At 34.6% G+C, this 21,749-nt stretch overlaps 1 protein-coding gene across 2 annotated transcripts in view; it reads right to left on the minus strand.

Moving 5' to 3' along the window:
* Positions 1 to 11,521, minus strand: part of LOC128988987 (zinc finger MIZ domain-containing protein 1-like) — a 68,528-nt gene extending 57,007 nt beyond the window's left edge. Inside the window, exon 1 of one of the 2 annotated variants that reach the window (XM_054410825.1) lies at positions 11,344 to 11,521. In XM_054410825.1, coding sequence (XP_054266800.1) covers positions 11,344 to 11,366 — 23 coding nt within the window. In that variant the 5' untranslated portion in view covers positions 11,367 to 11,521. Of the gene's footprint in view, positions 1 to 10,436; positions 10,880 to 11,343 lie in introns of those variants that run through there. The other variant, XM_054410824.1, reaches the window with a different exon arrangement.
* Between the last annotated feature and the right edge of the window lie 10,228 nt (positions 11,522 to 21,749).

Here is a 21,749-nt window from a genome sequence, read left to right on the forward strand (position 1 = left end):
GTAGTAAGTTTGGTTTGCAAATGTTAAAAGATATTTTGGATAAATCCTCAACGCCTTTCCTTATCTCAATTTGTTTTGAAAAAGTGGGAAAAGCCTGGACTGCAGATACATTGGGAAAAATACCATAAATTTGAATTTTAAACACTAAAGCCTTTTTTATTAAGTAAATGTAAGGGGATTTACGTAAAATTACAAATATATCACATGGTGTAGAGAAAACTAAACTACCACGTAACATCTTAACCGTCAAACTTTAAAACTAAGTCGAATGAAGTGAAATAATTTCCAGAGTCTCAAACTTCGATAAAACTTCTGCTAAGGGCAAGGGGAGGGATGTACCAGTGTTTTGGATGTCGTGCGACGGACGGTTGTTTTAATCCGCCTAAGGACACGGGGAGCTTGGGGTTGTTTTGGGCTAATGATTATGAGCGGCGCATCACGCGACCTGGGAAATTGGGTCAACCCCACAACACTTAGGGGCAGAAGATTGAAGAAATGCGCATTGAATAAATGATACTACCGTGATGGGAAAAGACTTGAAAAATTGAATGAGTAAATCAATTTTTCTGTGTCGTTATTGTACATTTATTGAACAAGTGGAATGTCTCTGGTAAATTTAAGGTCAACTAAGGATAAAAATCCTGAATTAGTGGGTAGCTAGTAAGTTTAAAGCTAAGAATCAAACCTGAATTAGTTTAGAGACAAAAGATTGAATAATTTTTGTTTCATTAACAATCATGGGATAAAAACAGATGAAAATCTCCGTATTCAAGGTACTCCTAATGTTTAGGTGTGTTAGCATCTTGGAATTCAATATGAGAGGGAGGTTTCAATACTCGGTTTGTTAAAAAATGTGATGGGTTCAGATCGGTTTCCCTTAAAAGCGTGATTGAAATAAAAAGTTGCCAATTCACTTATGAAGGATCTAAAATTCCAGTGGTGAAGACGATAAAAGCTCTTGCTCTTATAATAGTTTAAAAATATTTCATAAGCATATTTGATCCTTGTAAAACATTAGTTCGATGTTTATACAAATTGGGGTATTTTCAAAACTGAAACCCTATGATAAATAGTAATTGCAGATATCAAGTCTTTAGATGCAAGACCAATTTTTGAGACTTAAAACTTTCTTTGGATGACGACGACGTCATCAAACTCTTCCTCAAAAGGGGACTATTTTTCCCTCAGTCAAAGACACTAATTCCATTAGACATTTTGCTTATCAATTCTTGTCCTAGAAAAAGGTCAGACTTATGTTAATCGGAAAACTAATATAAAACTCAAACGGTCAATCAAATTCGAGCAAAGGCCCCATAGTACAGGTAGAACCTCGAAAATTTGCAGTACCTTGTGATTAGGGGTCAAATAAATTCAAGGGAATTTGAAAATGACACTCGTTATCAAGAGTGACTTGTTATCGAGGTTCCACTCTACTAGTGTATTTATTGTACGTTTTGTCCAGTACTGAGGTCTCTAGCAGTAGTCACCATTCAGTGACATTGAGCTAACATCGTCATCCAGATATCTGTGTCAATGCCGCGTCGCTCTCTCCGTTGTACCTTCTGATAACAACACTTCGACCACGTCTGCCACTTCTACAGTTCTACTAGAAAACCTCACTTACTCGACAATTCGTGGAAAGGTTGTCGAGTTCACTTAAATGCACATTTTTACATATTGAGTAAACATTCTCAAAAGAAATGTCGGAAATTCAACATTTTACAACTAGAAAATTCGAATAGTAAGACAAAGCCAACTAGACGTGTCTGTCAGCTGTTGACTGTCGAGTTACCGGGTGACGAGTTGGTGAGGTTTTACTGTAAGTGTAAAAGTAACAATATTCATATATCTCTACAAGTATGCTCATTTCAAATATAGGGCGATTTTATATGAAATGTCAGTGTGTCTAAACCCACTCTTTAAGTACGTTCAACAATTGAAAATTCTAAAATATTTGTATATTTCTGCAAATTGAGTACGCCGTGTTCAACGAACCGAGACATTTACTGTGCGTCACTTTGCGTAGCAAAAAAAAAAACTAATTTTTAAACGATTTGAGGAATTCACTCTAATACCACGTTTTTACTTCAGGTATCATAAATGTGTCAATGGAACAGAGGGTAATTTTTCTAGTAGCGGTAACGCACTTTTGACCCACGAACTGATGGACTGGTTTGATTATTCTAGTTTTCAAACTATTCCGTTTGAAATGTTATATAAGATAGAGAAGATTATGTTTGCTATCCATTACGATCAGAAGGTACGTTTCCATTCAAACTAGTCCAACAACAAAATAGCAACATAAATCAAACAATTTATTATTTCCCAAACACTAATCCCATGAGAGCTAACAACAGTAGAGAACTTAACAGGTGATTTGCAACAATATATTGGAATTAATCTGTACAGGTTATTTCCGTAGAAAACAGCTGATGAAAATATCATTAAAGATCGATTATTCGGCTATTCTGAGGGTGTTTTCCATACTTGGCTTTCACTAGCCTCACAATCGCTCCTTATTCTATTCTACCATATATACTGTGCAAGCAGTGTAGTAATTACCTGATAACTCGATTGACTAATTTTTATTATACCTTAAGACTACTTGTCTGAACAGGATCGTCGTCTTATAAATATTTCAAGACCGTAAACTAGTTTTGAGAGCAAGAATGTTCACAAACTCGGTGGAAAGAGAATATTAATACGCACGAATACTAGAAGACTTTTTAATTTTTCTAGTATTCGTGTTAATACATTAAAAAGACGAACCCTGAACCGCTAAAGTACAACTTCTTATAAATTAAAAGCAGTGTCACAAGATTCATTTGATTCGTTGGCTACTCGATGAACCTCTAAGTTTATAGACCTATAAACGCAAATCAGCTGATAGCTCAATCAATTCCCGCCAAGCGGCCGTTTTCGCGCTAATTTGTAGCTACTCAGCTGTTTATCGCTAGACTAAACTAATCCGAGTATTTATCGGATGTTTACGATATTGCGGCCAATTTTTCATCCCGATGCGTTGAGATCGTAAAATTCATTGACTAGGAGAAAAGTAGAGTGATTCTGTGATCGATTTTAAGGTATTTAAAATTGTAAATAGTTCATTTATGATACAAAAATCTATCAAATAGGATTTTAGACATTTACTCAATCATTCCGATGGATAATAATGTAATTCAAGTAAACTACAGTGCCATCCGTTTGTAGACAACACAGTAGGATTATCACACACCCCATTACCTACATCCACTGACACTTATCAATCTAAAACTTCACGTCAATTCAATTTTACACTTTGCAAAATTGGCTGCGAAACACAAGGTGCGGAATTTATTGGTAAATTATCAACTTTCGACCGGAAATCCTATCAGGATGTTTAAAATGTTAATCGCCTCGGATGCATCTGCAGCAGGTGAGACTGGGGAGGCGGGAAGTTCTGTTATCAGCAGGTGTATGTTATCAGTGAGGTAGCAAGTATAGGGAAACAGCCGGCCATTCATATGCGGGCCGTAGCGACACCGTTCTACAAGACTTATTTAGGTGAATAAACCGAGTGTTTGGAAATCACGTAGACAGAAGATACGCAGACATCAAGTCTAAACGAGGGTTTGGTCGTGCATTAATTGCGCCAAAGAGTTCCTTAATTGCGCAAAGCCCTCAAAGGATCCCAACAAGTGTCCCTTAGTTGCGCCATACCAAGCCAGGTAGGGTGAGTTGCAGAAATAAGGAATGTCCTTGTTTACGTGTCGTCCTAACCTTACCTAAACTAACCCACTCAATCGTACAGTCAAGAGGGCCGCCACTTGGCGCAGTGTGGATACTCCCTGCAGTAGTTGGCGCAATTCAGGAATACCCGACTTCTTGACTCAGGTGAGTTGGCACAATTACTGCCCGCCCGAGTATTATACATCGATGGTCTAAACCAATGAAAGGCAAGCAGGGAGACATGTTTAAAAATAAATTACGGATGCACTAACACATCTATGGTCTCTTTGACTATCACCGATACGAATGGCTGAGCAAAGGTACAGTAGTTTGAATCGGACAACGGAATCAACATTGCGCTGAAGAATGCTGAATCACGAGGTGGACGCTGACGAAATCGCTGACGAAGCTGTCGTGATTGAAGGGAATGTCAAAACAAATCGTCCAACAACCTATACAACCAGCAAGTAGGCTATAATAAACGGCTATGCATTCCTCACGCATTGTGTTATATGATAATGAGTTTGTAAAATTTTGAATTACATTTAGCCTATAGAAAATAATATATACTTTGCCAGCAACTTAACTTAAGGAAAACACTTTAACAGAGTATTAACAAACTGACCGTAACTTAAGTTAAAATATTAACCAAATGTCCCTCACTAAAGATACGGAACCCGATGATTTTTGTATATCAAATTTTAGAAAAGCTATCCATAAAATTTGAGTAGACAAGATGAGGATGAAAAATTTTACAGCGTTCATTCTAAATGGGAAAGCTACAGGAAAAAAACATTTTAAACACTGTATTATTTTCTTTTACGTTTTTATCACGTAAACAAGTTGGAAATTTGTATGCGATTAGATGAGTAACGATTGTTACATTTGCACAATTAAAACCTGCCTACACAAAGCATGCAGTGCAACACGTGACGTGGCAACAGCTGATCATACATTACTGTGCCCAAACAGCTGATTGCTCTAGTTGCTTCTCTGCTTCGTCTTTTGTGTTGAAAGAATTAAACATTTAATACAATAGACTATTAAACAGAGATGTATGGAATATTAGTATTATTCAGCGTATTATCAAACCTTTAAAAACAATCATTTCGTGAAATTCTGTACTTTTGAGTATATTAAACCTCAAACCATCACCTTTATTGGAAGTTATTGCAAACAATTCTACACAAACCAACGGTGCGAATGACCTCAATCCTAAAAAGGAAACATCTATGTCATCGAATTTAAAAAATGTTTTTCAAAGTTGTTTAGTATCGTAATCTATGTCATCGAATTTAAAAAATGTTTTTTAAAGTTGTTTAGTATCGATTTTTATTTCCATTGTCACCAAAAGAAAGTTAAGCTCTTCCCTATATTACACGTTAAGAAATTACACATAAAATCGAAATAAAAAAACGCAATATTCCATATACAGTGCAAACAAAATTATAAACCCCGCTGAACTGACTATACAATAAAATCTTCTGAGCTGGTAATAAAAATCACAACAATAAACAGACTATTTAAAAAATTACATATTTTACAGAAATCCAGTGTTTTTCACTCAATAGTCGATGGATGATATAAGTCGCAAACAACATCCAGTAGATTTTCCTCTCTATAGTTAGTAGAGAAGACGCAACGCCGTGTTTATCACACACTCTCGTGTGTTTCCATCTATCGTAATTTACAACAAAGATAACAGCTGGCCTCGTGATAACAATGTTCCGACTCCATTCTCGATCCTAGACTACAGAGAGGGCGATCTATGCCTATGAGGACTTAAATAATATTGCATCAGTTGGTGATACAGCAGGTGATTTTGAGTTGGCTGGAATTGGAAAACTTTATCAACTATCACAACAACATTTGCGGAGGATTTATTATTTTAGACTGTTGCACAATTTATGAGTGGCTCATTCAATTTTTTTTAATGACAATTGTCCACAGCTGGTCCATATAGATTGGACGTCTCCTTCAGTATTTAGTCATTGGTTATATATAAAGTAGCTGATAATCTTGTATACATATATTGACCTAATTCAATGCGCTTAACACCTTTTTAACGAGCACCTCCTACAATTACCTCAAATTTTCAATCTAGTTATCCTTTTTACCGAGATAAACACAATTAATTCTAAATCTGGCACTAATTACGGCTCGACAACGAACCAAGTTGTCAATTTATGAGTCCAGTATTCATAGAGTTTTCGCTCTGAACTAGAACAATGGTCCGAATAAGTTATTACCGACAAAAATTAGTTATAACACTTCCAGCGAATCAGATCAGACAATGGGACATTTAGTTTCGACTTTTTTCCTCTTCTGATTTAAATTTGGTCGTTTATAGTTAACGAGGTTCTAAATAGTTTGGATGAAGAGGGGAATCAGCTGACACGTGTTGTTAGAGTATGTTTTAGGATGCGTTGTTAAAAGATACTGTAATCCAATTTTGTGTTTAAAAAGTTAAAACACGCCAGTATCAAAGTTTGAGATTTTGTTCTAGAATGCTCAAGCACAAATTGAAATATCCTCTAACACTAAATACCAAACACATGAGGACCTAACATTCTCCTTTGTGATACTCCTTGTGGAAAGTAAATTGATTAAGCATTTCCCTCGCTTTTCTCCGCCCTCGGTGATATTCCCGCCAAACAGATGACAAGTGTTGACCTCCGAGGTACAGTTCTGAGTGTCCTACAATACAGTAATGGGTAACGGCTCGGTTCAGACCACGGAAGCTATCAAGCCTGGGTAACGGTCGAGATCGCCCGCTCGTTCGCTTGGCTCGTCTCCTCTCCTCCCTCCTCTCCCGGCCCTCCCACACTTCGCGGTATCCCTAGGGACCTCTTACTGCATTCCTGACAACCAATCAGGATACACACACTCACACAATGTATCTGCACGGGTTAGAGTAAATGACATATGTGTGTGTTATTATTTTTAGTTTTGACCACCTTCAATGCATATTGTGTTATATTACCTATGAGAAAAATCTGAAAAAATCAACTAATCCACCAGATAAAAGAATATACAAATTGTACACAAACTACAATGTAAAGTTTCCCCATAGTTCACCCTAGAGCAAACATCCTCCAAAGATGAGTTTAGCTACAATAATGCTACCAACTTGTTCAACACGATATGACCGAAGTTACGGATGTGAAAATTAAAAACTCGAGATTAAAGAATAACGGACTGAAAACATTACCTTGGAGTACACCAAAACTACCGGTTATTTATTCCCCCTCCCAGTAATCAAGACTGCTGTCTTGGACCACAACAGCAACAACATTGCAACAACAGCAACAACACTTGAGGAAGCGAAGTGACATAAGCTACTCGCTGTCTTATATCACAGAGAAATGCTCCGACCGATATTATCTAACCTTCCTCCTTTCACCATCTTAATTGTCTTTTTGTCCTGATCGAGATGCGTTTATGGTCGTGTCGCCATTCCTGAGGAATCTGAACTCTTCTCTCTCGCTCTATTTAGGATTTCTCATCTTGAAAGTGTCTGTTGCGCTTTTCTTGTGAAGTTAGATGTGTCTGCCGCGGCAATGTTAGACATCCTATGCATTGGCGTATTGGATGTGATTCAATAACAACTAAAAGTTATAGTGCAATGTTTAGGTTACCCACCATAGGACTTTTTCTTACTTTGAGTTGACTGCCGTTTAATTATTCCAGTACTATTTAACGTCAGGAAAAATGTCTCATAATTTCGTTCCTTTTTCGATACGGTATCACAAAATGAAAATTGTCAACTAAGCTATATTCACGTAACATAGATGAGAAACCTCGATAAACCAGGAAACTAAATATATTTCTACTTCAGCTTTTGTATCCGAAAATTGGCGTCTTTTGACTAAAACGATCTGTAGAAATCTGAACAGATTGTTAAATCATGAACGGTTGTAAATTGTGTTTACAAACTTGGATCCGTGACTTGGTAAAGAATGTGACAACCCTTTGTTTGTTTTATGAATCGCTTCATGAAAGGCAAATCAACCCTCGCTGTAATCCTTCTCCAAAGCGATTAACTTATAACTCCCGTAATAATCAACTTACATCTTTTCACTAGATCAGTTCCAGAGACAGTTGTAGTGGTATCAATGGGCTTATAATCAAAGAATACACCTACAGAACTTGGCTCATTTAAAGCCCTGTTCACACGCGTTACGGGCTACGTCGCATTAAAACACCATTAAACGTAATTTCACAGGTGCACCTTGGACGCTTGTGAATCGGACTCCATTCATAACTCGTTGATTGAAAAGATTAATAAGGGCTTGAGTTTAAGGTGTGACTTCTTGATTAGATACTACTAAGAAATGTCTGCTTTTGGTTGAGATAGAAGGTTAGAGGAATGGAAGATCCAACCCCGATTTTTTGAAACCACCCCCTTTCTCGTAGGTGAATCGTTATAGTTTCCAAACTAGAAATTAAAAAAAAACCACAAGCAAACACTAATGGCATTTGGAAAAATTATGTTTTGACTTACGGGTACCCCAAAAAGTACAATGGCCTCCCAATGAAGACTTCAATAATTAAGTTAACTACAGTACTGTAAAAGGGAATACGCTAAAATTGAAAACGAAATACTGTAGGCCTATATTCCTAGGTCATATTATGTCAGAAAGTAGGCTTTGTTTTCCATGGAGTCCAATAACCAATGTACATTATGCCAAAACGTATGTGCTATTCGCAGAGAGATATCCACGAATTAAAACCAACCCACGAATTATCGAGCAGATTTGCTTATCAAATTAAATTAAACGAGCCATTAAAAACTTATAAAAAATTAATTATGGAAAATTATATTTCCTTCCCTTCTTATCTACATAAATTCTTATTCTATAGCTAAACACAAAAGAACACAACACATGCAACACAACAACAATTGTGTGATAGAACTTACCTAAGATGGCATCCAATTAGATTATAACTTAATGTTTAGCTAAAGTTAACTTAGACAGAGAAGTACTGACATTTGTATGAAAGGGTCTTGGGCACAATGCTGAGAATCTTTTCAACTTTCAATTACAAGGTAAAATAATAGATTTAGCATCTCTTATCACATTAATTAATCTTATTTTGGTCCATGTAATATTTAAACCCTGTTACAACTAATGAATAAAAAGCCATATTTATCCAATTCCAAAGTTCCAAACAGACAAGTAAGCGTGAAGCAAAACGTTTTTAGGACGGCCTGTACATACAATGTTTTGTGGACGGGTAGTAGCTGAGATGCCGTACGGTGGCGCGTCGCACGGACGATCTCATAACCAACAGAGGGGAACTCTGTAATCCATACTGGACTGCACACGACAATCGCTTTATAATCACCGTTGAGCTTTAATAAACAGCCGCTACCGACCCCGCAAATTGTTATCTCATACCTAACCTAAAAGTTGGCTAAATCAGCTGATCGGGGGAAACCTCATCAATCAAAATAGTGACGAAAGTCGGATTCGTCGCCATTTAAAAGTGATTACAGGGTAATAAGGGAGCGCGGTTTTTGGCACGTTGTCTTGTTGACTCGGACGAACACCTAAAATAACTCCACCATTTACGAATATCAACTGTTAAACATGCTCGTAAACGGTTTAGTCCGTCTGCAGTTTGTTTCCTTGAAAATAAATGGTCTGCCTGATATTCTAGGTGTGATAATAGATTTATGGGCCTATTATTTTTATTGCTATTTAAATCTGCTATCAAAAATATACTGAACCGACAATCGAACAAATAATAATTTACATATTCGAGAACAAAATGTATGAGGAATAATGTTATCTGTGGTTAGGCAAATTGAAAAGTTTTTATAGTACAGTAAGCACGTTTTCTTGCATATTTATGAATTAAAAATTGAGAATCTTATTTTTATAATGAAAAGTAATATACTGTACTTTACGAACTATTCCTTATTATTATGCGTCATTATAAAATAGCCTAGCTGAACGTACTGATGTCATATTCATTTCGTAATTTTAAGGGGTTTTACGTAGCCTATTTTGTAAATTTAGGTAATCAATGAATATATTATTTAGGGGACTACTACTCGTACAGTCACATTGTCATTAATAATATTAAACTAGTTAAAGTGTAGCCTGTATAATATAAAATTAGCATAATAGCCTATAGCATAGTAGTTAAAATAACTACCATATCGTAATAAAAAAATCAATTAATTTACTGAGGCTGCTACTTTACGACAGCTATAAAATCTTCAATTATCAAGCCTGACGAAATGTAGTTAAGTGGAGATAATAAGTTGTCTATTATCAAATGAGTTTAATTTTATATAAAAATTTGTAGGCCTAATGTTAATTTTCTGACAGGAAATACTTATGGTACCAAATAGGCTACACAAACCCTATGATAGGTGGAATTTATCCAAATACTGTACATTTATTTAGAATTTAACTTTTTAACTAGGGTAAAAGTAAATCAATTAAAAGGGAAACGTTTAGCACGTTCAAAAATTTAATTTTGGCGCCTCAAGTTGGCGGTGCTCAAAAAGCACTGTCGAACACTATTTATAAAAATTAAATTGAAATTAGAGAACTCTAATGTTTAGTTTGTGTTTAATGATTAATTTGTCTCAAAATAGGCCAGTTGGATATTTTTATCCCTTGCGTATCATTATTTTGATTGATTTCAGCTTGTTATAAAATTCCAACATTTACGGATTAAACGTACGAAATTAAACTATCATCTATTCTTACCAATCGAGATTTAAGTCCATATAATTAGGCATATTCCCACAATCGAAATCCATCGTTAGGAAATCACAGCACTTAATCCAGAATGGGCACTCATCACTGACAATTCAAATGTATCCGCACAAATAACTCAAATACAGGAGGATTCTAGTCCTGTTGATGGTCATCAGTAGTCCGTGGTATCCGAGAAAAGATATTCTCGACGAAAAGTTAAATTCACTCAAAACACATTGATTGTTGAAAAAGGCACTAATTTTTAGGTTATGTCCGGTAATTATTAATCATCGTATTGTAATTTCACTTAAAATCCGATCGTCAAAACACTGTCACCAAAACCTTTGAAACACGATCGTAGATGCGAGCCGTCAATCATAATAGAGTACGCGGCGTTTAAAAAACCGGTCGGCGCGACGAGCGAACCTGTATAGCGAAGTAATGGTAAAAGCTATGCAGACCAGAACTGAGCGGCCGACGAGTGCTGCCACGAGCGGCAGAGCGCTCAACTACACTCCTTTCACTGTACTAGTATTGCAACTGGCCAACACAAATGCACTACACTGTAGAATGGGGTCAGATGATCGCTGAGGTACTGTAGGTGGTAATCCAAGGTGCACTGTAGGTAATCCATGGCGAGACGGTCGACAAACTCGCGACACTTTCAGATGATGAGGTTGAAACGTTAATTCGACGGTAAACAAATTGAAACTAGGAATAACTGATGGGTTAGCATTTAGGTAGGGAATACTTTATTTATTCGAGGATTAATAAAAGCTGTAAATAAATTCGAGAAAAAGTCGTAACGATGTTAACTAAATTACCAAACTTAATAATATGTTTTTAATTCAAAATCCATACAAATGTCGGTACTACTCCTTTACTTAATCATACAAATCTCAACTCAAAAAACTACCTGTAGGCGGTATAGCCCAACATTGGAGACCACACATAAGCGTTTTTATGTCCACTTCCTGTCAAAAATGCATCGCACACGACCCTTCAAGTGAGTAAACGGTGAAAAAACATTTTTCTAAAAAAATAAAAATCTTTGCGTCAGTTTGAATACAGCGTGTTTTTGTCTGATCGGCGGACCGCGCGACGCTCACTGCGTGAAGACACGCTTCAGAATGACGACGGAGCGATGTCTGATGACGGTGGTGGGGGGAGGAAGGTGGAGGGGGTATTACTGACCTGCCACCCCTAGTTTCCCCTCCCCCGCCGCAATATCGGGTACACCGCTGTTGCCAAGTTGAATGCTTCGCTTCACGCTAAGCTGTTTAATCGCAGACAAGTTTTTTGTAAGATGCGGCCGCGGCGCGCCGGGTGTCAACGGGACGTACTTCACGTCGCCCGCACTGCAAGTGGCAAGTGCAACGAGCGAGCACAGCGAGCGAGCTAGAGTCAGTCAACTATTGTATACAGATTACAGAATAACAATGTTTGTAGTCACAGTACGACCAACTTTTCCTTCAAGTGAAATTTCGTTACGTATTCAACGTCCAATCAGAGAAAAAATTGTAATTCCATTCATTACTCAATTTGGCAGTTCAAATGGTTGTGAACATGAATGCCATAACTGTTAATGAGAATGAACATTTCTAAATTGAGTTGTTCTCGTCCAGTATAATCGGTTGCTAGTACCTTGAGATAAATTATGTGAATATCATTCATAGTTATTATATACATGAATAAGATACATGATGAAAATACTCAAGAAATGAATCACAACATTGTTGGTATAGTTATGGATGATTGGCGAATTAATTGCTATACACTCATAGCTATATAGCAACACACTGATAAGTGTTTCTAACAACCCCTACCTCGTTAGGGATTTTTCATTTGTATCTAGTGGAATAACTTGATTAAATTTCACCGATTTAACCAAAATATAAGTAAATATTTCATTTTGTTTTCCATTTATTTGTTTGTTGTTTCTACTTCTGCCACAAAATCAAAAGAGGATCTCAACAGTGACGTTATTGATTTGAGTGCGGCGGTCTCGGGGCCGAGGGCGCGAGGGTAGAACATCTGGGGGCTGAAATTAGCCCTTTGAGGGCGAAGACGCCATTATTTCTCAAGGTCTCGTCGAAGGCCCTTTTGTCACAAGACAGACAAGGTCTGGAATGTTTCCTACCTGTGGCAAAGCGGCAGACAACATACAACACCCTCACACTCGACACTACTGTACTGAGTTTACTTGAATTGGAAATAAAACAAATAAAATCCACTCAAGGGACATCACGATCGTAATCAAAATTGGCTGTAACAATGTTTTCAATTAGAAAACAATAAATGAACACCTCACAGAGTTGCCACATTAAATAACTAACACAAATAGATTTCTCATCCCTAAACTTTGAAACTCGTTTTCGTGTCTAGTTTATGTTGGTGACAACTGATCGCGAATTTATTTGTCGAAGAAATTTTGTTTATATTTAGGGTTAATATGATTTGTGCTCAATTTGGTAATAAAACTAGGAGACGAGTTATTGTTTAAGGTTAGATTGTTTTTTTTTTTTTTTTTTTTTTTTTTTTGGACGAGGTTTTAAATGCTTGAAATAACAAGAAACAGTTTTGGTGAAAATGTTTTGTAGATTGTAATCAAAACACGACCCCACAGGACACCGGACATAACTATAATAAAATCTTCTTCAGCAGATCCATAAGGATGAGAACTCTACTAAAGGGAGTATTTTATATCTATGGTGCACACTTGACAAAATTATACTTTATTTCCTCCCTTAATTTATTTAAAATACAACTAGTTACAAATTAAATTGTACTTTTTGTTTTGTCAATTGAGTGACATAAAATATGGAATAGTTAACCTAAGTATCCTGCTCACTTTAGCTGGGATTGTGTAGGTTAATTATAAAGAAATCAGTGGTATACAATGGCACACTATCGATGGCTCCATATTTTCAATTATGAAACTGACAGTACACAATTAACATAGAAACAAGATGACTACTCAAGTCAAAACTGGCATTGAACTCTTCAGTAGTGCAAATGTAAACCAATTTGAAATTACCATAAACTCTAGTATGTACCAAACACTATAATACATTAATCTTTTTTAGGTCAATTGATTTTAATTTATACATGTATATTTATTTTCTAGAAATGTTTATTGAGTCGATTATCATGATTAAGTAGACTACATATACTATTTTAGTAGCCTTTAAACGTTCAAATTGACTTTCATGTTAATACTGGTTTTTAATTGATCGCTCAGATATGTTTCCCAATTCTGTCACTTGGTTGATTACTGTATACAACTGTATAGATTTATGACATTTTAATAGTTAAGTGTAATTAAAGAAGTCTCTAATGTTTGTTTAAATATGTAAAACGAGTTAAAGCTAAATGTGTGACATTCAAGTACCGTTTCCAGAGTTTTCAGTCTTACGTTTAAACTGCCATTGATTACTCTGATCTAAAAGTATTTAATAGTTTTCAACAACCAATATTTTCTAGTCTACATATGATCACCGGAATCGTAGAGGCGGTAATCATAAACATAAAACAAACAATGAGTGCGGGTCATGGCAGTCAGAACGAAGTTTTCTGGGTTCGTTCTCATCCTGATGACCGGTTTAGCAACCAGTTCTGTATTATACATTCTTCTGACTGTGGCGTTACTGGAGTTCATATAGTACGAAATATTATGAGTAAATATGCATTTGATTAACTAATGATTATCACAGTTGTTAAAAACGTTGATTTTATATTTTTGACCATTTCATACCAAACATTTTGAAACTTTTACACAATTTATAAAGTAGGTTTAAAAATATTCTGGGAAAATTTTAGCTCCCCAACCCCTGTGGAAATAAAATGGTGGCATGTTGAAAAATTTACCTGTTCCTACGAAAATCACATGCTTTCTGATTTGTTTATTATGTCGCAGTACGCTCATTGTTGTAAAACAGCTGTTTCATTAAGGAATATCGCTTGAGCCAAATAAACATAACCTTACTTTTTCCGGTACAGTTTTACTGAGACTGAAGTTGAGAACTTTTGACGTTGATCAAAAACACCATTTCAAATGTTTTTAAGGTACCATTTTTAGCGAATTTCCCATATAGGGAATAAGCTATTAACGTAGTACTCACGGTAAGACCTGGACCCGGGACCGATTTTTTTTTTCGTTTTGAGGTCCCTAGAGGTCAAAAACACCATCCGTTCAAATTCATATATATATATATATATTTATATATATATGTCCGTTAGCGCGATAACTCGAGCAAAAATGATCCGATTTTGATGAAATTTGGTACAAACGTGTAAACCTACGTTTATTCGAACGAGTTCGCGAACCAGCATGATCGGACCATGGGAACGGGGGTTTAAAGGGGCTTTTATGGGGTAAAAATGGGTTTTTCCCATTTTTGACCCAAAAAACATAAAATTTTTCAATTTATTTCGAAACTATTTTGTAGAGCTTAAAAAAACAAATAATTTAGTATATTGAAGCGTTATAATGCGCCTAATGGTTACGGAGAAAATTCCAAAAAATTGTAAATTTAAAATTCCTATGTTATTCTTATGGAGAATAAGTAAACTGTTGTAGTTTACTTGTTTATAAACATATTTTGCCCAAATTTGGAAAATGTTTTTATTTCTTACTAACTATTAACATTTTACATAAAAAACACTTTTACCCTCCCTGTTGCAGCAAACCTAAGTATGTTTTAAACTGATTCTATTTAAATAGGGAATAAATGTGATATTTTTAAGGAGACATTTTAGTGTAAATCCATTCAGGGAAATGGAAATTCGCTTAGTCTGCAGGTTTGCTGCGGCGGGGGTATTTCAATATGCCACCATTTTGTTTCTACAAGGGTTAGGGAGCTATATTTTTAAACCTACCTTATAAATTTTGTTAAGTTTCAAAATTTTTGGTGCATAAAATGGGCAAGTAATATACTGTACATTATACAATCGAACCTTTAAACCTTTTCGTGGGACACCTGTATATTTCTAACGATTGTTGGGCATACAGTAGTTTTTTTTAACGGATTCTCCATTCTAAATTTTATTGGCTTGTGTTGGTATTGTGCTACAACCTCTTTATTATGCAGTATGTAATATTATGCTGACTATAAAACGTGCATTTGATTACCTAATGATTACCACACCTGTTGATATGTATTTCTAACATTGATGCTCATACAGTAGTTTGCTATCGAGGTTTTAAATGTTACCAATATGAAACACATAAAAGTTCCTTAAGATTTTACAATAGGACAAAAGTCTACGTGGACTGTTAACATTAATAATCTATTTCAACTTTTACATCTCTAAACGGTTCTAGGGTTATATGACATTTCGATAGTTTTTTCGTTGCAAAAACAATATCAACTTTAAATATAACAAGTTATTTATTGTAAAACACGTAATGGTTAGGGATAAATGTTAGAAATAAAATATAAGAAGAGGAATGATATGTTTTTGTTTACCCCAATATTGGATTTTTTCGTGTTTTGTTAAACTTCAAACTATTTTATGTAAAAGCTAAAAATAATTGACAATGTGCATTTTGTATACTTAAACATTTGCTACTAGTATCCAAAGAGTGAAATTTAAAATTGTATTCTTCAAACTCCATGACCTTTTCCCTCATGACCTGTAATTTTACGACTTTCCCTAAAACATTGCTTGTTTATATATAATAAAACACACAGTTGTTGATATGAATTACTCAATTAGCGAAATTAAATGTTGATAAGCGTTTAGGTGTCTTTTATAATGTATTTTTATATATCCTGAATTGAAAATCTTCCTCACGGTATGTCAAATCGACTCATACTGTACTTATTTTGCTCAGAAAATATGTGTAATAGCGTCACAAGGTTAAATAAGAATATAGTTAAACTTAACTCGAAACAACTTCTAAAATTCAACTTAACAGCATGTCCTAAGTTGTTCGACAACTTAGAAAATCTTTTATATAATATATTATTTAACGTTAATATTTCGGATAAAAAAAGTGACAGATTTTGTCTATTAATTAAATAGTTATAAACATTTCACATTATTTTGTAAAAAGTTATAAAATTAAACCACAACCTGTAACAACTGAATCAGTCAATAATATAAAACCATTCCTCATTTAGTAATTCGTGAAGGCCATGATCAAAATGATCATAGCTGAGTACAATTAAACACTTGCGCAATTTGAAGCAACACATGTTTGAAGTTAAAGTTGTCAGTAGGGTCTAGTGTTTTCGTTTTTACAAACATAATAAGTATATAAAAAATGATGCTACAAACTTAAATTTACAAATTTATATTTTCTAACATTAGACCGTCGCTCATCAAAATAAGCTGGGAATATTCATTTCATGGTGTCTTAACGCCCAAAACTAAATAGGAGTCTGTAATTTTGAAGGGGAATAAATACATCACATTGAAGGTTCGAACCTATGCCTTTATCCAACTACCACTATGTTTTTCATGTTGAAATGTTACAATTATCTACAATATTTCTGTGTTAGAGTTTGGTTAGTCGCGGGTTAAGTTAGATTTGGGTCGAAGACACTGTTGTAGAAAGGTTTTAGCCTACAGTGGTTGTCGTATAACGCAAAAGATCCAATTTTTGAAGACTAAATTGTACATTCAATTACTAATCGCTAAATTGATAATTAAAATTCATTTACTTACATTGTTTACAGTATATAATTACTGTAAAAAATTATATATTCATGGTACAGATTTCTCGGCGATTCTAAATCAATGTACCTATTAAATATCATACATTGAGTCCATTTTCATCCCAGCCAAACAGCTGAAAATTAAATTAGGGTGTTGTAAATTCCTAGATGTCAAACCGGTTGATAACCATAATTTGAACAATTATAATTACTACATCAAATAATTTACCACTATTTCCTACGGTTTATATTAATGGCCAGCTGATCTTGATTTTCTAGAGTGTGCGAGAGAGCGCGTTGAAACAGAGATAAGAGAGTAGCAGAGAGACGACCTTGAGTTTGTTATCAGCTTGTGTTAACTCGACAACAGCGTGGCAGCATGGTCTGCTAGCAGACGCCTGTTGTTTTCTACAATAATACTTTCATCCAATGAGTACACGTGTCAATTAGTTCAGTTTGGGTAATTGTTTTTTTTTTGCCCAACCCACATCACAAACTTACTGTGAGACACTGTTTAACGTCTAGCTCATTGTTGGTATCCCTGTTTTCAGCTGATCAGCTGATTTGCATTGTTATCTTTGAGGTTTAGTGTTATTACGCATTTGTTGTAAATAAGATAATGGTGTTTTTGCAAGCTCAAATAGAGTATGTATTGTTTTAGCGAATTTCCCTCTAGGCAAGTGGTTATTACCGTAGGTGGCACGGTAAGAGACCTAGGCCTGGGACCGATTTATATTTTTATTTTGATGTCCCCAGAGGCCAAAAATGCCAACCGTTCAAAATGTTATATGTGTATGTACATTATATAGATTTATATATGTGTCTGTGAACGCGATAACTTTAGTAATCATTGTCTTGGATTGAAGGTGCAAGGCGGGATAAACTTGAATGAGTTCGCGAACCAGCATGATCGGACCGGAGCATGGAAAAGGGGTTTTATGGGGTAAAAATTAGATTTTCTTATTTTTGACCCGCAGATCACAAAATTTTCCAATTCTCTCTTTGTACTGTGTAATTATGCATGTTTATGTTCCTTGGAATGTATATAATTTTGGGCATTTTCTGAACTAAATGATTTCTTTAGTTATAATCTGTTAATATGTAATGAAGAATAAACGAAACCGTGCTAACATATATTGAGAACGAAATATATAATTTTAGACATTTTCTAAGAGTTACTGTACTGTACTCGATCTTCATAAAAATGTCTTAAATTAAAATGATAACCTTCTAAACAAATATGTTACGGATTAATATTTACATTAAAGTTAATACTATCAATTTAGGTCACAAGATCAAAACTAATAGTTTATATATATGAACATTTTTTTAAGTGTACAGATACACGGAAAACGTGTAAATTTAATCTATTGAACGAATAGTTTCTCTTAATTTATTGCTGGAATACCTTACCAATGCAGAAATATGAAATATTCAAAGACAAGACGACTTGGATGAAGGTATTAAATATTAACTTTTGGAATATTAAATTGAAAGAAACAAATTGCTACGTCACATTATGTAAACATAATTCAGTGATAATAAGTTAAAATATAATATTATAGAGCCTTAAAATAGATTATACATTTTACATCACGCACATATTTTTCGTAAAATGAACCGAGGTACACATGCATTGACTTTGGATCAACATATTGAAATTTATATTTTAAAATAGCCATATTGAAGCTCATATTCACGTCACTTATTCGAACGAGTTTGCGAACCAGCCTGCTCGGACTATGGGGACGGAGTTGTATGGAGAGGTTTGTTTATGGGGTGAAAATAGAAATTCGTCCTTTTTCAAACCCAAAACATAATACTTACAATTTCTTTCCAACATTTTTTTGTTGAGCTTAAAAAATATAATTTAGTTAATAGAAGCGTCGTCAATGTAGACAAAAATGAGAAAATTATCGTTAATGTAGTGAAAATATAATTCGTTTAATGTTGACAAAGAGAATTGGGTTTTAATGTAATTTAAAAATTCCCTTTTTATTCTTGAGGAAAATAAATTAATTGATTTAGTTTGCTTGACTATAAATACAAGCTGTTCCATATTTGGCGAATAAAGGTCCGAGATATATGTCGTTGAATAGGTGAAAATAACTGAAATCCACTTTTAGGACAACTACGTGGAAACTAATTCAGCATTCAGCCCGAACCCTAAATTAAAAGTGTAAAATAACAAATAATTTAATATATGAAGCGTTTTTTTACGCCTAATATTTATGGAGGGAAAAATTAAATTCTCGCGTTGCTCTTGAAGAAGATTAAGCAAACTGTAGTTGTTTGCTTGTTTATGGATACATTTTGATCAAATAAGGAATTTTTTATTTCGTACTAAGCGTTTTATATTTGACTATAAACACATTATTAGGTACCTTCCCTGTATCAGCAAACCTAGAAGTACTAGTTAAACATAATTTATTAATATACGGAATAACTCTCACATGTTTAAGGAAATATTGTTTTGAAAATCCAATGCAAATTCGCTTAGTCTGCAGGTTGGCTGCGAAAGGGGTATTTTTTAATTATTGTGTTTCCACGTTATACGTGTAATGTCTTTGATTACTCTTTGTTAACTTAATTGATCAGCTGACTTTCAAAATAAGTCTGTTTATTATTGTTGTTCTTGGTTATTGTATTGATTCCTAACCAAATACAATGTTTGTTTAGTGCTCTTGAATTTTAAAATTCAATTAGTGATTTTACAATACGTAATGATTGTGTAATTATTTGTTCAAAATTTACGCGATTGGTGACCTAGAATAGCGTATTCAAGGTAAGAAAACCCATATATATCCTACTATTCCAAGCTTTAACTAGTAACACCCAGCACCTACAAACCACTAAATATCCCTAGAACCACCACCATATGAAGACGTCTAGTGAAGATTGGTTAGTGTTACCAGCCATGGGCGGCAGAGCGGGGCTTCCCAACCCATTTTGAATTAATTTGGGTGTCGTTTTTGTGGGCAACACCACAGGCTATTGGACCACAAACAAAATAAAACGATAAGACCGGTCTCGAGATCTCTACTGTTGGATTTATCAAACATCGTGTAAGATTTTACTGACAATAGGTAAATGAAGGGGTCACAAGGAAGAAAGTTACAACTAAAGCGAATCAACGCAAATTACAAGTAAAGTGATTTAATGTTAGGGTCTCACCAAGTTGTAGTGTAATGTGTTATGACTGAAGTGTACAAACCTTCAGGATGGTGTTGTGTTTGTCGTCGATCATTTATATCATATCTCTTAATTAACTGAATAATCTTTAGTATTATGAGCATAGGTACATATGATTGCCAACTGTATGGTATAGTAATTAACTAAATGCTAGTGTTCAAATTATAGACACTAAACTACCTACTTTAGTACAGTTATCTAAATTTTGGTATGTGTATTTTTTGTGTATGTGTGTAACAACCCATGTACAATTATTATAAATATCCTACTAATTTTAAAAATGAGAAAGTTTTGATGTATGAATGTATGTATGTATGGATGTTTGTGACAAGTAAACGCGAAAGATACTGGTCGGATTAGTCTGAAATTTGGGGTGATGATAGCTCACATTCCCGATTAAAACATATAGGCATATTGTTATCTTAAAACTCCTTTCAGGCTCCACCCCAGTGGCTCTGGAGTATCCCATGTTAACCTTATGGGTATTCACATTTAAAAGAAATTGATTAATTTTGTCATCTGATTCGACCAAACAAATTGGTTACGGTATGATATTCAATAGCATTAAAAAATTATAAGGTTTACCAACAGGGCAGCACTATTTTTTTTTCAATCATGATAACAGCTAATTTGAAGTAAGCAGGATCAAAAAGCACAACGAGAACTGTCAAAGTAAGATTATTTACAGTCATGTTTATGTTTTTAATTTAATACTTATATTTTGTGATATTGTGTGCATGTTAGGTAGTTTACTTTTTATATTGCTTAGGTGCAGTGGTAGAACAGAATGGCTGTAGTAGATGTGTAATACAATACTGTATATACTATACTATATCTGTAATACTATAGCATACCGTAAATATAAAGAACCAATTCTCTCAAGCCTTATTCTCCCCCATTGCAAACACAAAGCTAGAGTATAACTGCAATAATCTACTCTGCTAATTAGTTATGTGAATTCATAAATTAAACTCAGCTGACTGATCAGTGTTAAATCAATTTCAGTTGTAAATTGAAATTGTGTCCCTCACTTCTCAAAGGGCTCGGATCGGCAGATTAACACCAACATGACTAAAGTCATTACAGGTTAATTCTTCTAACTGCTTTAATGAAAAACCATCAAAGCGGAACCGCAGATGACTGAAGTACTTTTATGAGGTTCTTCCAACGCCTTGGGTGGTTAATGTGTGTTGTTCGTATTGGTAGTTAATGTAGGCTATCGACTATCGCATTAATTGAAGTACTTTTGGCGAAATTGAAATGAGCAATTCTTTATTTATTGAGCAGGTGTTTTATCTATATATAAAACGTCGGTAGTGTCTATTGATTGTTGGTATCTGTTATGTTCATGTCAAAATTTAAATAAAACCAATGAATATTTTTATTAATAATTTGATTTTTTTTTTAAATCGCATGTTTGAAAAACAACACTATTGATTTTCATTAAAATTTAGAAGGCCCTGGTCCT

Source organism: Macrosteles quadrilineatus, unplaced genomic scaffold (assembly GCF_028750875.1).
Source record: "Macrosteles quadrilineatus isolate MER2022 unplaced genomic scaffold, UCM_ALF_1.0 Scaffold_3__2_contigs__length_128488019, whole genome shotgun sequence".
NCBI lineage: Eukaryota > Metazoa > Arthropoda > Insecta > Hemiptera > Cicadellidae > Macrosteles > Macrosteles quadrilineatus.